Source organism: Salvelinus fontinalis, chromosome 17, assembly GCF_029448725.1.
Source record: "Salvelinus fontinalis isolate EN_2023a chromosome 17, ASM2944872v1, whole genome shotgun sequence".
Lineage (NCBI taxonomy): Eukaryota > Metazoa > Chordata > Actinopteri > Salmoniformes > Salmonidae > Salvelinus > Salvelinus fontinalis.
The window spans coordinates 3,182,517-3,207,295 of NC_074681.1; the positions used below are offsets into that span (position 1 = coordinate 3,182,517).

A 24,779-nucleotide genomic window follows, 5' to 3' on the forward strand; every position below is an offset into this window, starting at 1 on the left:
AGATGCACTGCAGTAATTCATGCAGCTGGTGGCCACACCAGATACTGACTGTTACTTTTGATTTTTACCCCCCCTTTTGTTCAGGGACACATTATTCAATTTCTGTTAGTCACATGTCTGTGGAACTTGTTCAGTTTATGTTTCAGTTGTTGAATCTTATGTTCATACAAATATTTACACATGTTATTAAGATTGCTGAAAATAAATGCAGTTGACAGTGAGAGGACGTTTCTTTTTTTGCTCAGTTTATGTTTACTGAACAAAAATATAAACACAACATGCAACAATTTCTACGATTTTACTGAGTTACAGTTCATATACTGTAAGGAAATCAGTCAATTGAAATATTCATAAGACCCTAATCTATGGATTTCACATGGGTGAGCCTGGGTGGGCATAGGCCCATCCACTGGGGAGCCAGACACAGCCACTGGGGAGCCAGGTCCAGCCACTGGGGAGCCAGGTCCAGCCAGTCACAATACATTTTCCCCACAAAAGGGCTTTATTATAGACAGAAAGTGTCCTCAGTTTCAACAGCTGTCTGGGTAGCTGGTATCAGATGATCCTGCAGGTGAAGAAGCCGGATGTGGAGGTCCTGGGCTGGCGTGGTTACACGTGGTCTTGGTTGGGAGGCAGGTTGGACATACTGCCAAATTCTCTAAAAAGACATTAGAGGCAGCTTATGGTAGAGCAATGAACAGATAGGGCTTTTTCTTTGCAACTCTGCCTAGAAGGCCAGCATCCCGCAGTCGTCTCTTTACTGTTGACGTTGAGACTGGTGTTTTGCGGGTTTTATTTAATGAAGCTGCCAGTTGAGGACTTGTGAGGCGTCTGTTTCTCAAACTTGACACTAATATCCTTGTCCTCTTGCTCAGTTGTGCACCGGGGCCTCCCACTCCTCTTTATATTCTGGTTAGGGCCAGTTTGCGCTATTCTGTGAAGGGAGTAGTACACACAGTAGTACACAGTTTCTTGGCAATTTCTCGCATGGAATAGCCTTCATTTCTCTGAACAAGAATAGACTGACGAGTTTCAGAAGAAAGTTATTTATTTCTGGCGATTTTGAGCCTGTAATTGAATCCACAAATGCTGATGCTCCAGATACTCAACTAGTATATAGAAGGCCAGTTTTTTTATTGCTTCTTTAATTAGCATAACAGTTTTCAGCTGTGCTAATATAATTGCAAAAGGGTTTTCTAATGATCAATTAGCCTTTTAAAATGATAAACTTGTATTAGCTAACACGACGTGGCATTGGAACACAGGAGTGATGGTTGCTGATAGTGGGCCTCTGTACGCCTATTTCAAGCTACAGTAGTCATTTGCAACATTAACAATGTCTACACTGTATTTCTGATCAATTTGATGTTATTTTAATGAACAACAAATTTGCTTTTAGTTAAAAAACAAGGACATTTCTAAGTGACCCAAACTTCTGAACGGGGGTGTGTGTGTGTGTGTATACCCTTTTTTTTAAATTTTATATACCTTTATTATTCCCTGCAAACACTACCACCCCTCCACCAATTGGAGTAAACTAATAAACAGTAACTCTTATGCTTCTACCTTCAGTTTATACACATTTTACAGACAATCTATTTTACAATAGTTATATTTTTGGGGGTTTTCATCCTGGCCTTCCTCTTCTATTTGTAACTGTGCTATTTCACAAAAGTTCTAAACCTATATACATTTTACAGACCCCATATGTTTTACATTGGTTATCTTGTTATTAGTTCCACCCTTCAGCTCCATTCAACCCCTCCCATCTATCTCTCAACACCATCCATTTTGGATTTCTATTTGCCATATATTTTCCAACTGTGCTGTGATGCTTCACAAAAGTACTGAACCTTTATATTCTCATAGTTTCTACAGATTGTAAATTACAGATTAAACATTTTTGCTAAAATAATGATTATATTATTGATTGATTGACTATGACTTTTCAAATCACCCAGTATTGCTATCTGCAGAGTTAGTTCTAGGTAAATGTTGCAATTCCTCAGCCATTTCTAGACTTGTGACCAAAAACGAGCTACACATATGGACAGTACCAAAATAAATGATCTAATGACTCTGCCTCCTCACAGCAAAATCTGCTGCGGCCACTTTTAGTGAGTTTGTACACATCCGGAGGAGAGGTATTTTTTTACCTCAGTAAATTCATCAGGCTTAAACCATGTTTCAGTCCAATCACATCAAGATTATGATCAGTGATTTGATCATTGACTTCCTTGGAAGTGAGGGTTCTAACATTAAATAACCCTATTTTGCAATATGTGAGGTATTATCACAATCTCTTCCACTGAGATTGCTAAGGCGAACACCGCCATGTTTAGTTTTGCCCAACCTAGATCAAGGCACAGACATGGTCTCAATGGGGAAAACTGAGCTATCTACACTGACTGTGCTAGGGGCAGACTCCACTAAACCCTGTCTCATTGTGAAGCTAGAGAACTGAGCTATCTACACTGACTGTGCTAGGGGCAGACTCCACTAAACCCTGTCTCATTGTGAAGCTAGAGAACTGAGCTATCTACACTGACTGTGCTAGGGGCAGACTCCACTAAACCCTGTCTCATTGTGAAGCTAGAGAACTGAGCTATCTACACTGACTGTGCTAGGGGCAGACTCCACTAAACCCTGTCTCATTGTGAAGCTAGAGAACTGAGCTATCTACACTGACTGTGCTAGGGGCAGACTCCACTAAACCCTGTCTCATTGTGAAGCTAGAGAACTGAGCTATCTACACTGACTGTGCTAGGGGCAGACTCCACTAAACCCTGTCTCATTGTGAAGCTAGAGAACTGAGCTATCTACACTGACTGTGCTAGGGGCAGACTTCACTAAACCCTGTCTCATTGTGAAGCTAGAGAACTGAGCTATCTACACTGACTGTGCTAGGGGCAGACTCCACTAAACCCTGTCTCATTGTGAAGCTAGAGGACGGAGCTATCTACACTGACTGTGCTAGGGGCAGACTCCACTAAACCCTGTCTCATTGTGAAGCTAGAGAACTGAGCTATCTACACTGACTGTGCTAGGGGCAGACTCCACTAAACCCTGTCTCATTGTGAAGCTAGAGAACTGAGCTATCTACACTGACTGTGCTAGGGGCAGACTCCACTAAACCCTGTCTCATTGTGAAGCTAGAGAACTGAGCTATCTACACTGACTGTGCTAGGGGCAGACTCCACTAAACCCTGTCTCATTGTGAAGCTAGAGAACTGAGCTATCTACACTGACTGTGCTAGGGGCAGACTCCACTAAACCCTGTCTCATTGTGAAGCTAGAGGACGGAGCTATCTACACTGACTGTGCTAGGGGCAGACTCCACTAAACCCTGTCTCATTGTGAAGCTAGAGAACTGAGCTATCTACACTGACTGTGCTAGGGGCAGACTCCACTAAACCCTGTCTCATTGTGAAGCTAGAGAACTGAGCTATCTACACTGACTGTGCTAGGGGCAGACTTCACTAAACCCTGTCTCATTGTGAAGCTAGAGGACGGAGCTATCTACACTGACTGTGCTAGGGGCAGACTCCACTAAACCCTGTCTCATTGTGAAGCTAGAGAACTGAGCTATCTACACTGACTGTGCTAGGGGCAGACTCCACTAAACCCTGTCTCATTGTGAAGCTAGAGGACTGAGCTATCTACACTGACTGTGCTAGGGGCAGACTCCACTAAACCCTGTCTCATTGTGAAGCTAGAGAACTGAGCTATCTACACTGACTGTGCTAGGGGCAGACTCCACTAAACCCTATCTCATTGTGAAGCTAGAGGACGGAGCTATCTACACTGACTGTGCTAGGGGCAGACTCCACTAAACCCTGTCTCATTGTGAAGCTAGAGGACTTAGTTTTGAAATGACAGGGCTCTTTCTTTCAAACCTTGTATACGAACACATACATCTCTTTATATATATATCTTCTTCCCGGGGTCATTTCATGTTTTTATGTGAGCTATTGCTGTTCCAGCAGGAAGAAATGTGTCCGGTATGACGTAGCATTGCGATAACGCCGCTCTCACTACACTGGAAGTTAATAGGAATGCGACTTTAAGAACGCAGAAGAAGGATCATACATGTCAGATTTCAATACTGGAGGTTGGCTTCTCTCCAATGAGACATTGATCATATTTGTTTTGTATATTCCTACCTGGAAGTGTTTTTATTTAACAGAGGGTCTAACACATTTCTCCTATTTGTCTGCCTCTTCAAGTCCAGGGTGCATTGCATGGTAACCGTTGTAAATGTCAGACCCCACTCTGTGAGGCACATCGATCTGCAGGTTGATCATGGTGAGATTGTAGACTCCTGATAGTTTGTGTGATTTTACAGCTTACTAGCTACTTCATATACTGATATTGACTTTGGTATTATTGTGTGTAGCTCGCTTGTGGGTTTTGTAGTCGACTTGAGCTGCAACAGATTTCCACAACGGTGTTCAGATGTTGCTACCAACCTTATTATAACGACAAAATTTAACATTTGTTATTGTTCTAACATTTTTTATTTAACACTGTAAATTATAGGAATGAGTGGTTTTGGATGGATTTGTTTTTCTTTTAACTGGTATTTCATGCCTTGTGATTGATAATTGAACAGGATGTGAATTGGCTTGTTCTCATTGGCTGATGCATGATGGGAATTACTTTAAGAAGTCTGTCCTTTCTTTGCTGGTTGGACAGATGGGGAACAGGTCGGCTGCCGGGTTAACAGGTACTTATTGAACCTGGGTTTTCATTTTGAACAAGGTTTCGCCGGCTTTTTCCTCACTGCAAATTTAAAAGGCTCACTCTGGGCAAGAAAAAAGCACATCTACATTGTATACCTGCTCACTGTTAAAATCCAACCGCTGGCTCAAACTTCAGTGTCCTCAAAACGACCCTGGTTTGGTCACTCAACTGTGTCATGTTATTAGTTGATAATTGTGTTGTCTTTAATGTATCTATTAACCAGAGAAAAAAAGCGCACGGTGGTGTGGGGGTGTCTGAAGCTGAGTTTTAGTTTCATTCTCAGTCACTGGTGCATTTCCTACAATATGCCTACACAATGCTGTTATCAATCAGGCTATTGACTCTGACTATGTGCATGTAATCATGAACTCAGTCCTTCTCAGAATGTCATGACGGTATCAACACACTGTAGATGTTCTATGGCTAATCATAAGATCCCTACACATCTAGTGAACCTAATCACAGTAACATAGTGTAGGAGTATCTGGAAATAAGAGTGCTTGCCTGTTGGGTCATCTTAGCATATAATTTACTGTAAACAACCCCTTTAACTTTTAAGTTAATGTCTTTCGCAGCAGCACATAATTGGAATGTTTTGTATCTGTCAGGCAATTCTAGTGGAACTTGCCTACGGTTACTCAAACTGGTGAGGTACTGTTAAGGGTTATCGAATTGTACATAATATCCCCTCTCTCTCTCTGTCTGTCTCTCTGTCTGTCTGTCTCTCTGTCTGTCTCTCTGTCTGTCTGTGTTTCTGAACAGGCATTTGGCAACGCTAAGACGGCTCAGAACAACCACTCCAGTCGCTTTGGGAAGTTTATCCAGGTCAACTATCTGGAGAATGGAGTGGTGAGAGGGTGAGGCAGTGTTATCATGTAATCAACACATACTGAATACCATAGGAGTGGTGAGAGGGTGAGGCAGTGTTATCATGTAATCAACACATACTGAATACCATAGGAGTGGTGAGAGGGTGAGGCAGTGTTATCATGTTATCAACACACACTGAATACCATAGGAGTGGTGAGAGGGTGAGGCAGTGTTATCATGTTATCAACACACACTGAATACCATAGGAGTGGTGAGAGGGTGAGGCAGTGTTATCATGTTATCAACACACACTGAATACCATAGGAGTGGTGAGAGGGTGAGGCAGTGTTATCATGTTATCAACACACACTGAATACCATAGGAGTGGTGAGAGGGTGAGGCAGTGTTATCATGTTATCAACACACACTGAATACCATAGGAGTGGTGAGAGGGTGAGGCAGTGTTATCATGTTATCAACACACACTGAATACCATAGGAGTGGTGAGAGGGTGAGGCAGTGTTATCATGTTATCAACACACACTGAATACCATAGGAGTGGTGAGAGGGTGAGGCAGTGTTATCATGTTATCAACACACACTGAATACCATAGGAGTGGTGAGAGGGTGAGGCAGTGTTATCATGTAATCAACACTGAATACCATAGGAGTGGTGAGAGGGTGAGGCAGTGTTATCATGTTATCAACACACACTGAATACCATAGGAGTGGTGAGAGGGTGAGGCAGTGTTATCATGTTATCAACACTGAATACCATAGGAGTGGTGAGAGGGTGAGGCAGTGTTATCATGTAATCAACACTGAATACCATAGGAGTGGTGAGAGGGTGAGGCAGTGTTATCATGTAATCAACACTGAATACCATAGGAGTGGTGAGAGGGTGAGGCAGTGTTATCATGTAATCAACACTGAATACTATAGGAGTGGTGAGAGGGTGAAGCAGTGCTATCATGTAATCAACACTGAATACCATAGGAGTGGTGAGAGGGTGAGGCAGTGTTATCATGTTATCAACACTGAATACCATAGGAGTGGTGAGAGGGTGAGGCAGTGTTATCATGTTATCAACACACACTGAATACCATAGGAGTGGTGAGAGGGTGAGGCAGTGTTATCATGTTATCAACACTGAATACCATAGGAGTGGTGAGAGGGTGAGGCAGTGTTATCATGTTATCAACACTGAATACCATAGGAGTGGTGAGAGGGTGAGGCAGTGTTATCATGTTATCAACACATACTGAATACCATAGGAGCATCTGTCTTTGTATGACTTGGCATGATAGCAGCAAGATCAAAGAAAACAAAACTATCCATCACTTTTTATTCAGTTCAGTGGTTTGTTTTAGTTAGACTGGGTGCCGGTCTATTTCTGCTCTCTGGGCAACTCGCTATGGACTTACCAAGCCAAACAGCATGTTTGACTTGACAGTGACTGCAATTGAGTTGTCAAGAGCAGGCTATATTTAGTCCATTTCCTCATCAAGGGTCAACCACATTTTAATTGGTGGGTTTCTGGCAAAAAATTTTTATCTAACTGTAATTAATTGGTTTATTTGTGTATTTCCTTGCTGTCAGTGTCACCGTGAACACAGGGGACTTTGTCGAGTACATTGCTGCTGTTGTAACCTTTCATTTCAGTTCACAGCACAACCATTTGGTTGATTTTAGTAAGCAGACATAACCACATAAGTCAAGAATTTGTGGACAAATCACATTTCTGTCAGATGTTTGTATTTTGTATTGATTATCTGTTTTGTATTTTGTATTGATTATTTGCTTGTATTTTGTATTGATTATCGGTTGGGATTTTGTATTGATTGTCTCTTTCCTTTGCAGGGCGGTAGTAGAGAAGTATTTCCTGGAGAAGTGTCGGCTAGTGTTTAGAGATAGGAGTGAGAGGTATGGATGGGTTAGCAGAGATCTCACTCACACACGGACCTGACCCATATTTCCACACTATTGACGTAAATGAATCATTTGTGCGAAAGCCAGAGTTGATTTCTTATCTTGACTCTTACCTCTAGTGAATCAGGAACTAGCACGTCCAGGAAGACTAGAACTAGCACGTCCAGGACGACTCAGGAACTAGCACGTCCAGGACGACTCAGGAACTAGCACGTCCAGGACGACTCAGGAACTAGCACGTCCAGGACGACTCAGGAACTAGCACGTCCAGGACGACTCAGGAACTAGCACGTCCAGGACGACTCTAGAACTAGCACGTCCAGGACGACTCTAGAACTAGCACGTCCAGGACGACTCAGGAACTAGCACGTCCAGGACGACTCTGGAACTAGCACGTCCAGGACGACTCTAGAACTAGCACGTCCAGGACGACTCTAGAACTAGCACGTCCAGGACGACTCTAGAACTAGCACGTCCAGGACGACTCTAGAACTAGCACGTCCAGGACGACTCAGGAACTAGCACGTCCAGGACGACTCAGGAACTAGCACGCCCAGGACGACTCAGGAACTAGCACGTCCAGGACGACTCAGGAACTAGCACGCCCAGGACGACTCAGGAACTAGCACGTCCAGGACGACTCAGGAACTAGCACGTCCAGGACGACTCAGGAACTAGCACGTCCAGGACGACTCTGGAACTAGCACATCCAGGACGACTCAGTTTCTTATGAACTGGAATTTCAGGAAATTTCCCGTTTTGACTCAAAATCTCAGACCATGAATTTTGTACAGGAGCTTTTCATTTGTCATAGTTAGTATCTGCTATTCTCTGAACACGTCACTTTCACAGGCTGTGGGGTTAATGCCGAACACACAGCATGCGCTCCTGTGACTGCAGTGCCTAAATAGGGGATTTGGTTATACTATTAACTCTCTTTATTTCAAGTTAATCCTGGTGTGAAGCTTCACTTAATAAGAAAGCCAAGTAGACTTTAATTCAAACCATCTGGTAGAAGGTAGAAATAATTGCACTGTCGTACAGATCCCATTTAACAGCAGCTGAACAAATATTAGTCTAGACAGAATTACACGCATGCTGAATTTAAAAAAATAATAATAATGTAAAATTAAAATGTAGGTAACATTTAACCTTAACTACATTAAGGTATGCTTTATAAAGGGTTTGTAAATGCTGGTGTAAGTAGTTGTCAAGTAATCAATCACTCCCATTTCAACCAGTTAGTTATTACTGATTTCATACACTATCTAGACACTAATGATTAACAGTCTACGACAGGAACCCTAAGTTGTCCCTGACTACATTACCTGACTAGGAGTCTATAACTGGGGCCTGTAGTTTTCACCTGGTCCTTTCTACAGTACAGTTTGACCTCTGACCCTTGACCTTTAGGAACTACCACGTGTTCTACTACCTGCTGGTGGGGGCGTCCAAGGAGGAGCAGAGAGAGTTCAGTCTGCTGCATCCTGAAGACTACGCATACCTACAACAGGTACACACACACACACAGACACACACACACATACACACACACACACACACAGACAGACACACACTGAGCCTGAAGACTATAACAGGTACAGACACACACACAGACACACACACACACATACACACACAGACACACACACACACACACACACACACACACACACACACACACACACACACACACACACACACACACACACACCCACACACACACACACACACACACACACACACACACACACACACACACACACACACACACACACACACACACACACAGACAGACACACACTGAGCCTGAAGACTATAACAGGTACAGACACACACACACACTGAGCCTGAAGACTATAACAGGTACAAACAGACACACACTGAGCCTGAAGACTACACATACCTACAACAGGTACACACACACAAACACCGGGGATTTGCCAGCTTTTGGCCGATTAAAAAATAATCATTAAAAAAAAATAACAAAAATGAAACGCCGATAAATAAAACTGTTACTGTTGCCGGCCAAAATGACCAGGTGAAAAACATCCCATTGTATTCGGTCTATAGGTTAATTTGGATAATATCGTGTAAATAAATTGGCATGTGTTTATTTTTGTTAGTCATCATGTATCTTTATATTTGTCCAACACAACTATCACGCACACAGTACACAGAGATTATTTTGAGTGGGATTTCTCCTAATGCTCCTCAGCTGGTTGCTGCTGGAGTAAAACATGCTTTTAGAAGCCCATTCATTACGCAAACAATTCTAAATGCGATCTCGCGTTAAAAACATTTTTTTAACACCGTTTTTTAAAAAGAGCTACTATTTCTATTTCTCAACTGGTAATTGAAGCGCACCTCCCATTCACAATTCAAGTGCAGATAACAGGAAGTATTTTTAAAACATACCTATTTGTTAGAAACCTGGTTGCTTTATTTCGTATTATGAGGTGTCTTGCTTCAAAGTAGCCAAAATCCCACCATGGAAGCCTGGAGGCAGTTATAAAGACTTCATATGTGGCGCGTGAGTTTCAAGTTTGGGGAAAGCTTACAATTTATTTAATTTCTACCAAATCTGCGTGCCAGTTATGATTTTCATGTGCACGTTTTCGTGGAACAGTTTCATTTTTTTTTTAAATAACCTTTTTTGGGGGGTTTCTCAAAATCATTGGCATGTGGTTTAATCATAAAAATCTGAATTAAAAATATAAAAATCCAAAAGCTAATGCGAGATCTCCAGCCTCTGCCATATGGACACGTTGATACACCGTGATCCATTGGCGGCTAAAGAAATCAGGGATGTAAAAATACTTGAAAGTACTACTTAAGTAGTTTTTTGGTGCTAACTGTACTTTACTTTTACTTCACTACATTCCTAAAGGAAATTATGTACTTTTTACTCCATACATTTTCCCTGACACCCAAAAGTATGTGTTACATTTTGAATGCTTAGCAGGATAGGAAAATTGTCTTATTTATCAAGAGAACATCACTGGTCATCCCTAGTGCCTCTGATCTGGTGGACTCACTAAACACATGCTTCGTTCGTAAATGATGTCTGAGTGTTGGAGTGCGCCCCTGGCTGTCCGTTAAAAAAAATAAAATGAAGAAGAAAATGGTACCGCCTGGTTTGCTTAATATAAGGAATTTTGAAATGATTTATACTTTTACTTTTGTAGTATTTTACTGGGTGACGTTCACTTTTACTTTAGGTATTTTACTTTTCTCTTAAGGTCTCTTACTCAATTCTTTACTTTTTCCACCACTGAAAGAAATGAGCGAGTGTTCAAAGTGTTCCGCCAGCATTCAAAAGTGACCAAAACATCAGCCAGGAAGCATAGGAACTGAGAAGTGGTCTGTGGTCACCACCTGCAGAATCACTCCTTTTTTGGGGGTGTCTTGCTAATTGCCTATAATTTCCACCTTTTGTCTATTCCATTTGCACAACAGCATGTGAAATTTATTGTCAATGAGTGTTGCTTCCTAAGTGGACAGTTTGATTTCACAGAAGTGTGATTGACTTGGAGTTACATTGTGTTGTTTAAGTGTTCCCTTTATTTTTTTGAGCAGTGTATATACAATGTTATGTTAAAATGTTTTTCAATTGACTGCCATAGCCCCAAATAAAACAAGGAAACATCGTCTGTAAATACAGACTTTTCTTCACATGATTGGGGTCATGAGAATTTTCAGATATCAAAATGGGGTCGTGGACTAAAACAGTTTGGGAACCCCTGTCCTAATGGGTTATGCACGCCAATAGAAACCCTGACACACACACACACTGAGCCTGAAAACAACACATACCTTCAACAGGTACACTGTCAGCCACAGACACTCTCTCACTCACACACACTCTCCTCTCTCTCTCTCTCCATCTCACTCACACACTCTCTCCTCTCTCTCTCTCTTTCTCTCACTCACACACTCTCTCTTTCTCTCTCTTGCTCTGTATCTCTTTGCAGGAGGACTTTAATTTAGATGACGCTGAGGACCTCAGGTGTGAGTTCAAGAGGCTTCATCAGGCCATGGAGATGGTGGGATTCCTGGTCCCCACCAAGAAACAGTACGTATGGGTACTGTAGGGTTACAGATCGAGGAAGATGGAGATGGAGACGGAGATGGAGATGGAGAGGTGGACAGAGAGAGAATGACAGAAGAGAGCGAAAGATCCCTAAAAAACTATTTATCATAGCTCAGACACCTTACCCTCTCTTCTTAACATCTCCTGTACCATGCTCCATGTCAGCCTTGATCTGATCTTTTTCCTGACGAGTTGGTGTCATACCTCGTGGCTCATGGAACTTAAACAGTATGCCTGTGACAGCACACAGCTCTCCAGTAATTCTTCCACTCTCTCCCATTAGCCGCAGCAGGTTAGAGCTGGTCAAACGTAGCAGGGGGAAATGTAGGGAGCATTACAGTAGCGGGAATCTGATGTTGACCTCAGGGCCTGGCATGTGTGGGAGAGAGAACCAGTATAACCCAGTTACTCACCTGTCAGAGGTGTATCTCTAGTATAACTCAGTTACTCACCTGTTAGAGGTGTATCTCTAGTATAACCGGTTACTCACCTGTTAGAGGTGTATCTCTAGTATAACTCAGTTACTCACCTGTTAGAGGTGTATCTCTAGTATAACTCAGTTACTCACCTGTTAGAGGTGTATCTCTAGTATAACCGGTTACTCACCTGTTAGAGGTGTATCTCTAGTATAACTCAGTTACTCACCTGTTAGAGGTGTATCTCTAGTATAACTCAGTTACTCACCTGTTAGAGGTGTATCTCTAGTATAACTCAGTTACTCACCTGTTAGAGGTGTATCTCTAGTATAACCCAGTTACTCACCTGTTAGAGGTGTATCTCTAGTATAACCCAGTTACTCACCTGTTAGAGGTGTATCTCTAGTATAACTCAGTTACTCACCTGTTAGAGGTGTATCTCTATGTAAGTATATTCTAGCTCGTGACGTGACTACCATTAATGTGATGACTGCTATTTTATAAAATCAATTAACTATTGTTTTTAATTATTCTGAGATTAAATTAATCATGTAACAATTAACTCATTAGCAATCTTGGGGCACCACGGAAAAAGTTTGTTTTAATAAGTTACCATTTTCCGAATTAACTCTGAATATATCGTTATCCTATTAGTTATCCATTAATTATTATTACCTCGTATCAGTCTCATTCTGAACGTTGTTGACTTCAAATCTGCACCCTAGTCTAAATGATGATTCAGCGATACACATTGGATTAATTATTTATTTACTAACTAACTAAATAATCACACAGAAATACATAAACACACACTCAGGATAGATTATACGTTGATTACTAACATAATGCAATGAAAAGTCCCTAGTGGACGAACCCGATATATTGGCTTGGTACACAATGAAAAGGGAGGCGCATGTAAGGAGAGGGAGAGACAGAGTCAACGTATTGTACATACATGTGGAAGCTATGCTCATGGGAATATGAATACTTTACATATGAACGACCGCTCATTCAAAAAGAATTGCAATGTGTATATATATATATATTTACGCGTGTATGTCTTTGTCATCTCTCTGTTGAAATCGCCCGGTTCGTCTGTGGAGAGTAGTTCGACAGAAGTCTCTGATTGTGTAAGTCTCTGGTTTTCCACCAGAGGTCACAATGTCCTCAGTTGTAGAAGTAGGCTTTCTTTGTTCAGGCAAGTGTTTGTTAGAATGGATATATCAGATGTTCCAAAGGTTGTTTGAAACGATCTTCCTGGTGTCTTTGGTCAAAATTGTAGACTACTTAACATGCAGAGCTGCAGGAGGTGTCTTAGTCTAGTCTTCTTCACTCGTCTAGTTTCAGGGGGTCTATTAGTTTTAGACCATTTGTCACGTATTCAGCTCACGCTGCACCTATACTGGTCAAGCAGTTTTAAACCATTTTACACACCAGTAGCAAGCCAGAAATGTACTGGTCTATATTTAAATTGCAAACATTTCAACGTGTAGCCACCGCTGAACGTTTTCTGGTTTCTATGGTTGATTATTCAGGGTATAGCTAGAACCACTCTACACACCGGCAGCAACCCGGCATGTTTTGGTCTAATGAAAATTTCATTAGCAGTCCTTTTATGCCCTTTCTTTGGAGGGCGGTTCCATCACGTTGCCACAATGTTTGTGCTCAAGTGGGCGTGGTTACTGACTTCAAAAACAATTATCTAATTTAGAAGGCTAAAATCACATTTAATCTTCTCACAAATAGTTTCATATTTAATCATATCAGTTCCACAACATTTAGATGTAAATCTGATAACTGGGACATATACATTTGTGGAGTTACTGTTATTTATTTATACCGTCCTTAATGATATCACAAAACAACAACTGATTTTACATGATTATTGTTTGGATCCCCACCAACCATTTCTCACATCATTTACGTTAGAAATATGTACTTCTCCATACTGCAGTGCAAAGAGAGAGTTTACGACCGGTCATTAAAGTCATAGGACCGGGCCACTCCCCCCCCCCCCCCCTCCTCTCTGGTGGGAGAGAGGGGGGGGTTCTCTTTGATCCTCACCCATGTGGGAAATTCATGAGACTCGTAAACCATTATGTTTTACGTGAATGAATGTCCTGTATGTATGGTACCCTAGAAATGAGGATGATTTAGTAACCTATACCACTACCCAGTAGGGATTCGTATTATCCCGAAAATATACCAAGTTTCAATACACGGAATAATTCATAATTATACAGAGCGTCCTTGGAAATACCCCCAAAAATCGTTAGTGCCCTTTTTTAAGTGTTTAAAACAAAGAAATGGTCACTATGCCAGGGTTCTCTCCAAATAAGAGGGGTGCTGCGCCTCCTTGTCGGCTTGGCCGCTCCACCATCTGAAGAGTTCAGAGAAAATTAAACTGACATTTAGTAATGACAGAGTAACTATCTCTGATCGGCAATGACATTGTTGTGAATTTTGGGAAAGGCCGTTCCCACATTTTATTTTTGCCTTGTTATTATGTTCCTCAGCCTGATGCTGAAATGCGCAGAATTAATTATCTCGACACAGGGGACGCACAGAACGCACCCAGAGTATAGCATTGGCGAATCATACAAACTTTGTAACAGCAGTCAAACAATAGTTAAATGACCAAAGCTTAGCTTAGCTTGCCAGATAACCTCCTTCAACAAATGACAGAATATCTCCTATTTTGCAACATCTAGTTGAAGATTATACAGACAGCAGATCAGCTCAAGAATAACGGGGAGATGAAGAGAGGAAATAGTTTAAATATCAAAGTATCTTAACAGGGACCAACTCTGTTTAAAGAAAGATCCATATCTATTCCCACACCGTTTGTTGATCAAACCTTCTCTACCGAAGTACGAGACAGCGCAGAAAAGTGGGGGAAATGTTATTGCGGCATTTTAACATGCATTTAGCGATTACAGAATAAAGTTAGGCATTTTCCTGCGATACAGAAGTCAGGACTTTGGCTTTCAATGGGATTGGGACTGGATAGGAAAATAGCCTAGGCTCTATGACAGGAGAAGATAGAATTTTTCCTCGTGACTCTCTGAATTGTTAACAGCCTTCATGTCTGTGACAGATCTCTCTATGTAGTGAATTGTACATATAGGCCTGTCAAATGTGTGACCGTCTGAAGAGTCACAATGACAGCTCAGAGAAACATGTTATTTTATAGGCTATACTGTAGGGGTTTCCTGTAGGGTTTATTTACTGTATTTGCATCGCGTGTGCAGTCCGGCGGTGTCAATTATGCTTCTGCTTTGAATTTATGGCCACTGTGTGTGAAGTAAATACGCTAGGCTAACGATTTCCATGACTACCTGTTTGCATAATGTGTTTTGTTTATTTGTATACATTTTGGGGGGTGTGGAATTGCATTAGTGCGACATTTGGGGGGAAATTATGTAATTTCCCAGGTCTTGTCATTTACATTTTTTTAAGGAAATGTGAAGTGTTCCCGGGACAGTCTCAGGATCCCGGTTACCCATGTGAGAGCAGTAATCCAGGGGTATTGTGTCTTGTATGTTGTTGTGCAGCCTATGCTCTGTAATCCTGGGCACGTATTCACAAAGCCTTTCAGAGCAGGAGTGCTGATCATTATTATTTAAAAGGCAAAACAGATCGTAGATTAGCGTTCCTACTCTGTCATGCTTTGTAAATATGGGCCCAGGTGTCTTGTGCAGCCCAGGTGTCTTGCACAGCCCAGGTGCCTTGTGCAGCCCAGGTGTCTTGTGCAGCCCAGGTGTCTTGCGCAGCCCAGGTGTCTTGCACAGCCCAGGTGTATTGCGCAGCCCAGGTGTCTTGCACAGCCCAGGTGTCTTGCACAGCCCAGGTGTCTTGCACAGCCCAGGTGCCTTGTGCAGCCCAGGTGTCTTGCGCAGCCCAGGTGTCTTGTGCAGCCCAGGTGTCTTGTGCAGCCCAGGTGTCTTGTGCAGCCCAGGTGTCTTGTGCAGCCCAGGTGTCTTGCGCAGCCCAGGTGTCTTGCGCAGCCCAGGTGTCTTGCGCAGCCCAGGTGTCTTGCGCAGCCCAGGTGTATTGCATAGCCCAGGTGTCTTGCGCAGCCCAGGTGTCTTGCGCAGCCCAGGTGTATTGCGCAGCCCAGGTGTATTGCATAGCCCAGGTGTCTTGCGCAGCCCAGGTGTCTTGCGCAGCCCAGGTGTATTGCACAGCCCAGGTGTATTGCGCAGCCCGGGTGTATTGCGCAGCCCGGGTGTCTTGCGCAGCCCAGGTGTATTGCACAGCCCAGGTGTCTTGCGCAGCCCGGGTGTCTTGCGCAGCCCAGGTGTATTGCGCAGCCCAGGTGTATTGCGCAGCCCGGGTGTCTTGCGCAGCCCGGGTGTCTTGCGCAGCCCAGGTGTCTTGCGCAGCCCGGGTGTCTTGCGCAGCCCGGGTGTCTTGCGCAGCCCAGGTGTCTTGCACAGCCCGGGTGTCTTGCGCAGCCCAGGTGTATAGTGACCTAACTGTGTGTTATTTTTAGGATCTTCTCTGTGCTCTCTGCCATCCTGTACCTGGGCAACGTGACGTACAGCCAATCAGAAGATGGCCAGGGGCTGGAGGCGGGGCCAGCAGATGTCCTCTCTACCCTGTCTGACCTGCTGAAGGTAGAGCAATACATCTTGTTATTTTGCTGATGGATTTTGTGTATTGTTTATTTATGACTATTTTAAATGGTCAAATAATGAATTCAGCATTAGCTGATAATACATAATGGCGCCTTATTGAATTTGAAAATAAACCATTCTCAATAAATCAATCAATATATTTGTCTCGTCTGCTCAAGCTAGAGCAATCAATCTGTCAATCAATATATTTATTGTCCAATCAATCAGTCAATCAATACCTTCATTATATCACCTGTTCAAGCTGAAGGACCACCTGTACACAGTATGCTCTGTTCCTATAGGTCAAACAGCTGACAGTCTGCTCTGTTCCTATAGGTCAAACAGCTGACAGTCTGCTCTGTTCCTATAGGTCAAACAGCTGACAGTCTGCTCTGTTCCTATAGGTCAAACAGCTGACAGTCTGCTCTGTTCCTATAGGTCAAACAGCTGACCGTCTGCTCTGTTCCTATAGGTCAAACAGCTGACAGTCTGCTATGTTCCTATAGGTCAAACAGCTGACAGTCTGCTCTGTTCCTATAGGTCAAACAGCTGACAGTCTGCTCTGTTCCTATAGGTCAAACAGCTGACAGTCTGCTATGTTCCTATAGGTCAAACAGCTGACAGTCTGCTATGTTCCTATAGGTCAAACAGCTGACAGTCTGCTCTGTTCCTATAGGTCAAACAGCTGACAGTCTGCTCTGTTCCTATAGGTCAAACAGCTGACAGTCTGCTCTGTTCCTATAGGTCAAACAGCTGACAGTCTGCTCTGTTCCTATAGGTCAAACAGCTGACAGTCTGCTCTGTTCCTATAGGTCAAACAGCTGACAGTCTGCTCTGTTCCTATAGGTCAAACAGCTGACAGTCTGCTCTGTTCCTATAGGTCAAACAGCTGACAGTCTGCTCTGTTCCTATAGGTCAAACAGCTGACAGTCTGCTCTGTTCCTATAGGTCAAACAGCTGACGGTCTGCTCTGTTCCTATAGGTCAAACAGCTGACGGTCTGCTCTGTTCCTATAGGTCAAACAGCTGACGGTCTGCTCTGTTCCTATAGGTCAAACAGCTGACAGTCTGCTCTGTTCCTATAGGTCAAACAGCTGACAGTCTGCTCTGTTCCTATAGGTCAAACAGCTGACAGTCTGCTCTGTTCCTATAGGTCAAACAGCTGACAGTCTGCTCTGTTCCTATAGGTCAAACAGCTGACAGTCTGCTCTGTTCCTATAGGTCAAACAGCTGACAGTCTGCTCTGTTCCTATAGGTCAAACAGCTGACAGTCTGCTATGTTCCTATGGGTCAAACAGCTGACAGTCTGCTCTGTTCCTATAGGTCAAACAGCTGACAGTCTGCTCTGTTCCTATAGGTCAAACAGCTGACAGTCTGCTCTGTTCCTATAGGTCAAACAGCTGACAGTCTGCTCTGTTCCTATAGGTCAAACAGCTGACAGTCTGCTCTGTTCCTATAGGTCAAACAGCTGACAGTCTGCTCTGTTCCTATAGGTCAAACAGCTGACAGTCTGCTCTGTTCCTGTAGGTCAAACAGCTGACAGTCTGCTCTGTTCCTATAGGTCAAACAGCTGACAGTCTGCTCTGTTCCTATAGGTCAAACAGCTGACAGTCTGCTCTGTTCCTATAGGTCAAACAGCTGACAGTCTGCTCTGTTCCTATAGGTCAAACAGCTGACAGTCTGCTCTGTTCCTATAGGTCAAACAGCTGACAGTCTGCTCTGTTCCTATAGGTCAAACAGGAGTTGCTGGTGGAGGCTTTGACTAAGAGGAAACAAATGACGGCCAACAACACCGTAGTTCTACACTACACTCTGGAGGAGGTAGGGGTTCTAACATCACATGACAGGGGAAACTCCAATCTGTTGCTATAGCTACCACCTGAAGATTTTTGACATGCCATTTAGCAGAGACTTTTATTCAAACTGACTTAGTCATGCGTGGATTTACTCAGGTCATGTATGGGCAGAAAAGCTTGGACTTATTTGGCTCTTGTTAGCCTGGCAGACCTTTTTATGGTGTTATCCTTCCTAGGCTGTAAGTGTTTTGATTGTCCTTCCTAGGCTGTAACTATGTTATTGTTGTCCTTCCTAGGCTGTAACTATGTTATTGTTGTCCTTCCTAGGCTGTGACTATGTTATTGTTGTCCTTCCTAGGCTGTAACTATGTTATTGTTGTCCTTCCTAGGCTGTAACTATGTTATTGTTGTCCTTCCTAGGCTGTAACTATGTTATTGTTGTCCTTCCTAGGCTGTAACTATGTTATTGTTGTCCTTCCTAGGCTGTAACTATGTTATTGTTGTCCTTCCTAGGCTGTGACAGCACGGGACTCGATGGCCAAGTCTCTGTACAGCTCTCTGTTTGATTGGATCATCCTGCACATCAACCACGCTCTGCTCAACAGACGAGACATGGAGGAGGCTGTCTCTGTAAGACAACCCGTCACTGTCCTAACCCAGAGACAACCAGTCACTGTACTAACCCAGAGACAACCCGTCACTGTCCTAACCCAGAGACAACCCGTCACTGTCCTAACCCAGAGACAACCCGTCACTGTACTAACCCTAACCCAGAGAAAACCAGTCACTGTCCTAACCCAGAGACAACCAGTCACTGTCCTAACCCAGAGACAACCCGTCACTGTCCTAACCCAGAGACAACCCGTCACTGTACTAACCCTAACCCAGAGACAACCAGTCACTGTCCTAACCCAGAGACAACCAGTCACTGTCCTAACCCAGAGACAACCAGTCACTGTCTTAACCCAGAGACAACCAGTCACTGTCCTAACCCAGAGACAACCCGTCACTGTCTTAACCCAGAGACAACCAGTCACTGTACTAACCCAGAGACAACCAGTCACTGTCCTAACCCAGAGACAACCCGTCACTGTCCTAACCCAGAGACAACCAGTCACTGTCTTAACCCAGAGACAACCAGTCACTGTCCTAACCCAGAGACAACCCGTCACTGTCTTAACCCAGAGACAACCAGTCACTGTCCTAACCCAGAGACAACCAGTCACTGTCCTAACCCAGAGACAACCCGTCACTGTCCTAACCCAGAGACAACCAGTCACTGTCCTAACCCAGAGACAACCCGTCACTGTCCTAACCCAGAGACAACCAGTCACTGTCCTAACCCAGAGACAACCCGTCACTGTCCTAACCCAGAGACAACCAGTCACTGTCCTAACCCAGAGACAACCCGTCACTGTCTTAACCCAGAGACAACCAGTCACTGTCCTAACCCAGAGACAACCCGTCACTGTACAAACCCAGAGACAACCAGTCACTGTCCTAACCCAGAGACAACCAGTCACTGTCCTAACCCAGAGACAACTCGTCACTGTCCTAACCCAGAGACAACCCATCACTGTCTTAACCCAGAGACAACCCATCACTGTCTTAACCCTAACCCAGAGACAACCCATCACTGTCCTAACCCAGAGACAACCCATCACTGTCTTAACCCTAACCCAGAGACAACCCATCACTGTCCTAACCCAGAGACAACCCGTCACTGTACAAACCCAGAGACAACCAGTCACTGTCCTAACCCAGAGACAACTCGTCACTGTCCTAACCCAGAGACAACCCATCACTGTCTTAACCCAGAGACAACCCATCACTGTCTTAACCCTAACCCAGAGACAACCCATCACTGTCCTAACCCAGAGACAACCCATCACTGTCTTAACCCTAACCCAGAGACAACCCATCACTGTCCTAACCCAGAGACAACCCGTCACTGTCTTAACCCCAACCCAGAGACAACCCATCGCTGTCCTAAACCCAACCCTAACCTTAACCCTTTCGCTTCACATTCTGTAACGATCACTTCCAGTCAAAACCCCGCCATTTGTTTGACAAACTTTCAATGCAGTTTAAAATAAAGTATTAGTAAGATAAAGTGGTACAGAAGCACTGCTGTGTGACACACGGCCCAGGGGAGGCCCAACACAACGGATTCATGACAGAATTCAGCTCAATCAATTGCATTTCAAATATTCATATTATGAATATTATTGTTTGTTTTGTTCCAGTGTTTGTCTATAGGTATCCTGGATATATTTGGTTTTGAGGACTTCCAGACGAACAGCTTCGAACAGTTCTGTATTAACTACGCCAACGAGAAAGTTCACTACTACTTCCACCAGCACGTCTTCACGCTGGAGCAGGTGAATTCTATACACTACTAGTAAACCCTTTACCACACCCCTTAAAGGGTACGTTAATGTAAAGTGTTTTCCCCTTGGTGATCAATAAAGCATCTATCTATTTGTCCACTTATCCATCCATCTATTCACCCACTCGTTCATTCCTTCACTCATCCATCCATCCACCCGTTCATTCCTTCACTCATCCATCCACCCATCCACCCGTTCATTCCTTCACTCATCCATCCACCCATCCGTCTATTCATCCCTTCACTCAACCATCCACCCATTAATCCCTTCACTCAACCATCTACCCATTAATCCCTTCACTCATCCATCTACCCATTAATACCTTCACTCATCCATCTACCCATTAATCCCTTCACTCATCCATCTACCCATTAATCCCTTCACTCAACCATCTACCCATGAATCCCTTCACTCATCCATCCACCCATTAATCCCTTCACTCATCCATCTACCCATTAATCCCTTCACTCATCCATCTACCCATTAATCCCTTCACTCATCCATCTACCCATTAATCCCTTCACTCATCCATCTACCCATTAATCCCTTCACTCATCCATCTACCCATTAATCCCTTCAATCAACCATCTACCCATTAATCCCTTCACTCATCCATCTACCCATGAATCCCTTCACTCATCCATCCACCCATTAATCCCTTCACTCATCCATCTACCCATTAATCCCTTCACTCATCCATCCACCTATTTATCCCATCACTCATCCATCCACCCATTTATCCCATCACTCATCCATCCACCCATTCATTTGTTCATCCATGTATTCCAGGAGGAGTACCAGGCAGAAGGAATCAGCTGGAGTCCCATTGACTACAAAGACAACCTGGGCTGTATCCATCTGATCAGCCAGAAACCCACTGGACTGTTCCACATACTGGACGAGGAGAGCAAGTAGGTCTAGGAGGAGGGCCCAGAGTTTTACCCTGCAACTCTGGGCCCAGAATTTTACTAGTCAGGTCACATGGTTGTATCTCAATAGGCTGTAGTTACATCCTCTCCTTGTTTTAAACCTTTACCAGCACTGATCTAGAGGAAGTGGACAGGTGAAAAGAAGCTTTTTACCTACCTAGGTATTTTCAGTTCAGTGTTGAGTGGATATTCATTTAACAGTCTGCCCACTGTCCTTTTTCTCTCTCTCTCTCTCTCTCTCTCTCTCTCTCTCTCTCTCTCTCTCTCTATCTCTGTCTCTGTCTCTGTCTCTGTCTCTGTCTCTGTCTATGTCTATGTCCTCAGTCTCTCCCAGTCCACAGACAACACCCTGTTGGAGAAGTTCAAGCAGCTGCATCACGATAACCCGTACTTTGTCCCCACCGCAGTGATGGAACCAGCCTTCATCATACAACACTTTACTGGGACCATCAAGTACCAGATTAAGGTAGAGATATTAACCAAGGATGTACATACTGTACATAAACATGAATATTTATGTCATGTAGTACAGCTCTGTCATGTAGTACATTATGTCATGTAGTACATTATGTCATGTAGTACATTATGTCATGTAGTACATTATGTCATGTAGTACATTATGTCATGTAGTACATTGTCATGTAGTACGATATGTCATGTAGTACATTATGTCATGTAGTACATTGTCATGTAGTACGATATGTCATGTAGTACAGCTCTGTCTTCATGTGACACTGCTAACTGCCCTTCTCTTAACCCCCCCTCTCTCTTCTCTTCCCCTCCCTCTCTCTCCTCTCTACCCCTCCCTCTCTCTCCTCTCTTCCCCTCCCTCTCTCTCCTCTCTCTCCCCTCTTCCCCTTCCTCTCTCTCCCCTCTTCCCCTTCCTCTCTCTCCTCTCTTCCCCTCCCTCTCTCTCCTCTCTTACCTCTCCCCCCTCCCTCTCTCTCCTCTCTCTCCTCTCTTCCCCTCCCTCTCTCTCCTCTCTTACCTCTTCCCCCCTCCCTCTCTCTCCTCTCTCCCCTCTTCCCCCCTCCCTCTCTTCTCCTCCCCTCTTCCCCCCTCCCTCTCTCTCCTCTCTTCCCCTCCCTCTCTCTCTTCTCTTCCCCTCTCTCTCTCTCCTCTCTTCCCCTCCCTCTCTCTCCTCTCTTACCTCTTCCCCCCTCCCTCTCTCTCCTCTCTCCCCTCTTCCCCCCTCCCTCTCTTCTCCCCTCTTCCCCTCCATCTTTCTCTTCTCTTCCCCTCCCTCTCTCTCCTCTCTTCCCCTCCCTCTCTCTCCTCTCTTACCTCTTCCCCCCCTCCCTCTCTCTCCTCTCTCCCCTCTTCCCCCTCCCTCTCTTCTCCCCTCCCTCTCTCTCCTCTCTCTCCTCTCTCTCCTCTCTTCCCCTCCCTCTCTCTCTTCTCTTCCCCTCCCTCTCTCTCCCCTCTTCCCCTCCCTCTCTCTCCTCTCTTCCCCTCCCTCTCTCTCGTCTCTTAACCCCCTCCCTCTCTCCTTTCTTCCCCTCCCTCTCTCTCCTCTCTCAACCCTCCCTCTCTCTCCCCCCTCTTCCCCCTCCCTCTCTCTCTTCTCTTCCCCTCCCTCTCTCTCCTCTCTTCCCCTCTTTCCCCCTCCCTCTCTTCTCCTGCTCTCTTCCCCCCTTCCTCTCTCTCCTCCCCTCCCTCTCTCTCCTCCCCCTCCCTCTCTCTCTTCCCCTCCCTCCCTCCTCACCTCCGTCCTTTCCACCTATTTCCTCCCTCTTCATCTCTCCTCTTCCTCTCCTCCTCTCTGTCAGGATTTCCGGGAGAAGAACACGGACCACATGCGTCCGGAGATCGTGTCGTTACTACGCAGCAGTCAGCGGGCGTTCATGCGTCAGCTGATCGGGTCAGATCCTGTGGCCTTTTTCCGATGGGGAATCCTCCGATCCACCATACACATCATAGCAGTCTTCAAGGAGGCCGGGCGCCGCCGGGCAGCCGCAGGTACACTACTTTTTAAGGACATTTACCCTCTTTCCTTGACCTGTCCAATCAGAGATTTTCAGGGCTTTTCTTCATGACATGAACCAAGCCAGGGAAAGCTCTGGGCCATATTCATTAGCGTATAAGTAGCCAAAACTGTAATTGGCCGACAGTTTCTTTTTCCGGGTCAGGTTGAGATGTGACTTGCCACACTAACGTATGGAGATGATGACGATAAGATGATTAACATGTTGATGAAGGTGATGATGATGATGATGATGATGGTTAACATGATGATGATGGTTGTTAACATGATGATGATGGTGGTTAACATGATGATGATGGTGGTTAACATGATGATGATGAGGATGATGGTTAACATGATGATGATGATGGTTAACATGATGATGAGGATGGTTAACATGATAAAGATGATGAGGATGGTTAACATGATGAAGATGATGGTTAACATGATGAAGATGATGAGGATGGTTAACATGATGTTGAGGATGATGGTTAACATGTTGAGGATGATGGTTAACATGATGATGAGGATGATGGTTAACATGATGAAGATGATGGTTAACATGTTGAGGATCATGGTTAACATGATGATGAGGATGATGGTTAACATGATGGGATGATGGTTAACATGATGAGGATGATGGTTGACATGATGAAGATGATGGTTAACATGATGAGGATGATGGTTAACATGTTGAGGATGATGGTTAACATGTTGAGGATGATGGTTAACATGTTGAGGATGATGGTTAACATGTTGAGGATGATGGTTAACATGATGAGGATCATGGTTAACATGATGAGGATGATGGTTAACATGTTGAGGATGATGGTTAACATGTTGAGGATGATGGTTAACATGATGAGGATCATGGTTAACATGAAGATGATGGTTAACATGTTGAGGATGATGGTTTACATGTTGAGGATGATGGTTAACATGATGTTGAGGATGATGGTTAACATGATGATGAGGATGATGGGTAACATGATGTTGAGGATGAGGGTTAACATGATGAAGATGATGGTTAACATGATGATGAAGATGATGGTTAACATGATGAGGATGATGGGTAACATGTTGAGGATGATG

At 44.1% G+C, this 24,779-nt stretch overlaps 1 protein-coding gene across 2 annotated transcripts in view; it reads left to right on the top strand.

The window, feature by feature from the left end:
* LOC129813577 (unconventional myosin-IXb-like) overlaps positions 1 to 24,779 on the top strand; it is an 85,989-nt gene that overhangs the window by 12,182 nt on the left and 49,028 nt on the right. For both annotated transcript variants that reach the window (XM_055865897.1, XM_055865899.1), the window contains exons 3-13: positions 5,506 to 5,600; positions 7,414 to 7,476; positions 8,896 to 8,995; positions 11,457 to 11,557; positions 16,487 to 16,610; positions 18,341 to 18,430; positions 18,919 to 19,035; positions 20,652 to 20,786; positions 21,585 to 21,706; positions 22,049 to 22,190; positions 23,494 to 23,683. In XM_055865897.1, coding sequence (XP_055721872.1) covers positions 5,506 to 5,600; positions 7,414 to 7,476; positions 8,896 to 8,995; positions 11,457 to 11,557; positions 16,487 to 16,610; positions 18,341 to 18,430; positions 18,919 to 19,035; positions 20,652 to 20,786; positions 21,585 to 21,706; positions 22,049 to 22,190; positions 23,494 to 23,683 — 1,279 coding nt within the window. The remainder of the gene's footprint in view (positions 1 to 5,505; positions 5,601 to 7,413; positions 7,477 to 8,895; positions 8,996 to 11,456; positions 11,558 to 16,486; positions 16,611 to 18,340; positions 18,431 to 18,918; positions 19,036 to 20,651; positions 20,787 to 21,584; positions 21,707 to 22,048; positions 22,191 to 23,493; positions 23,684 to 24,779) is intronic.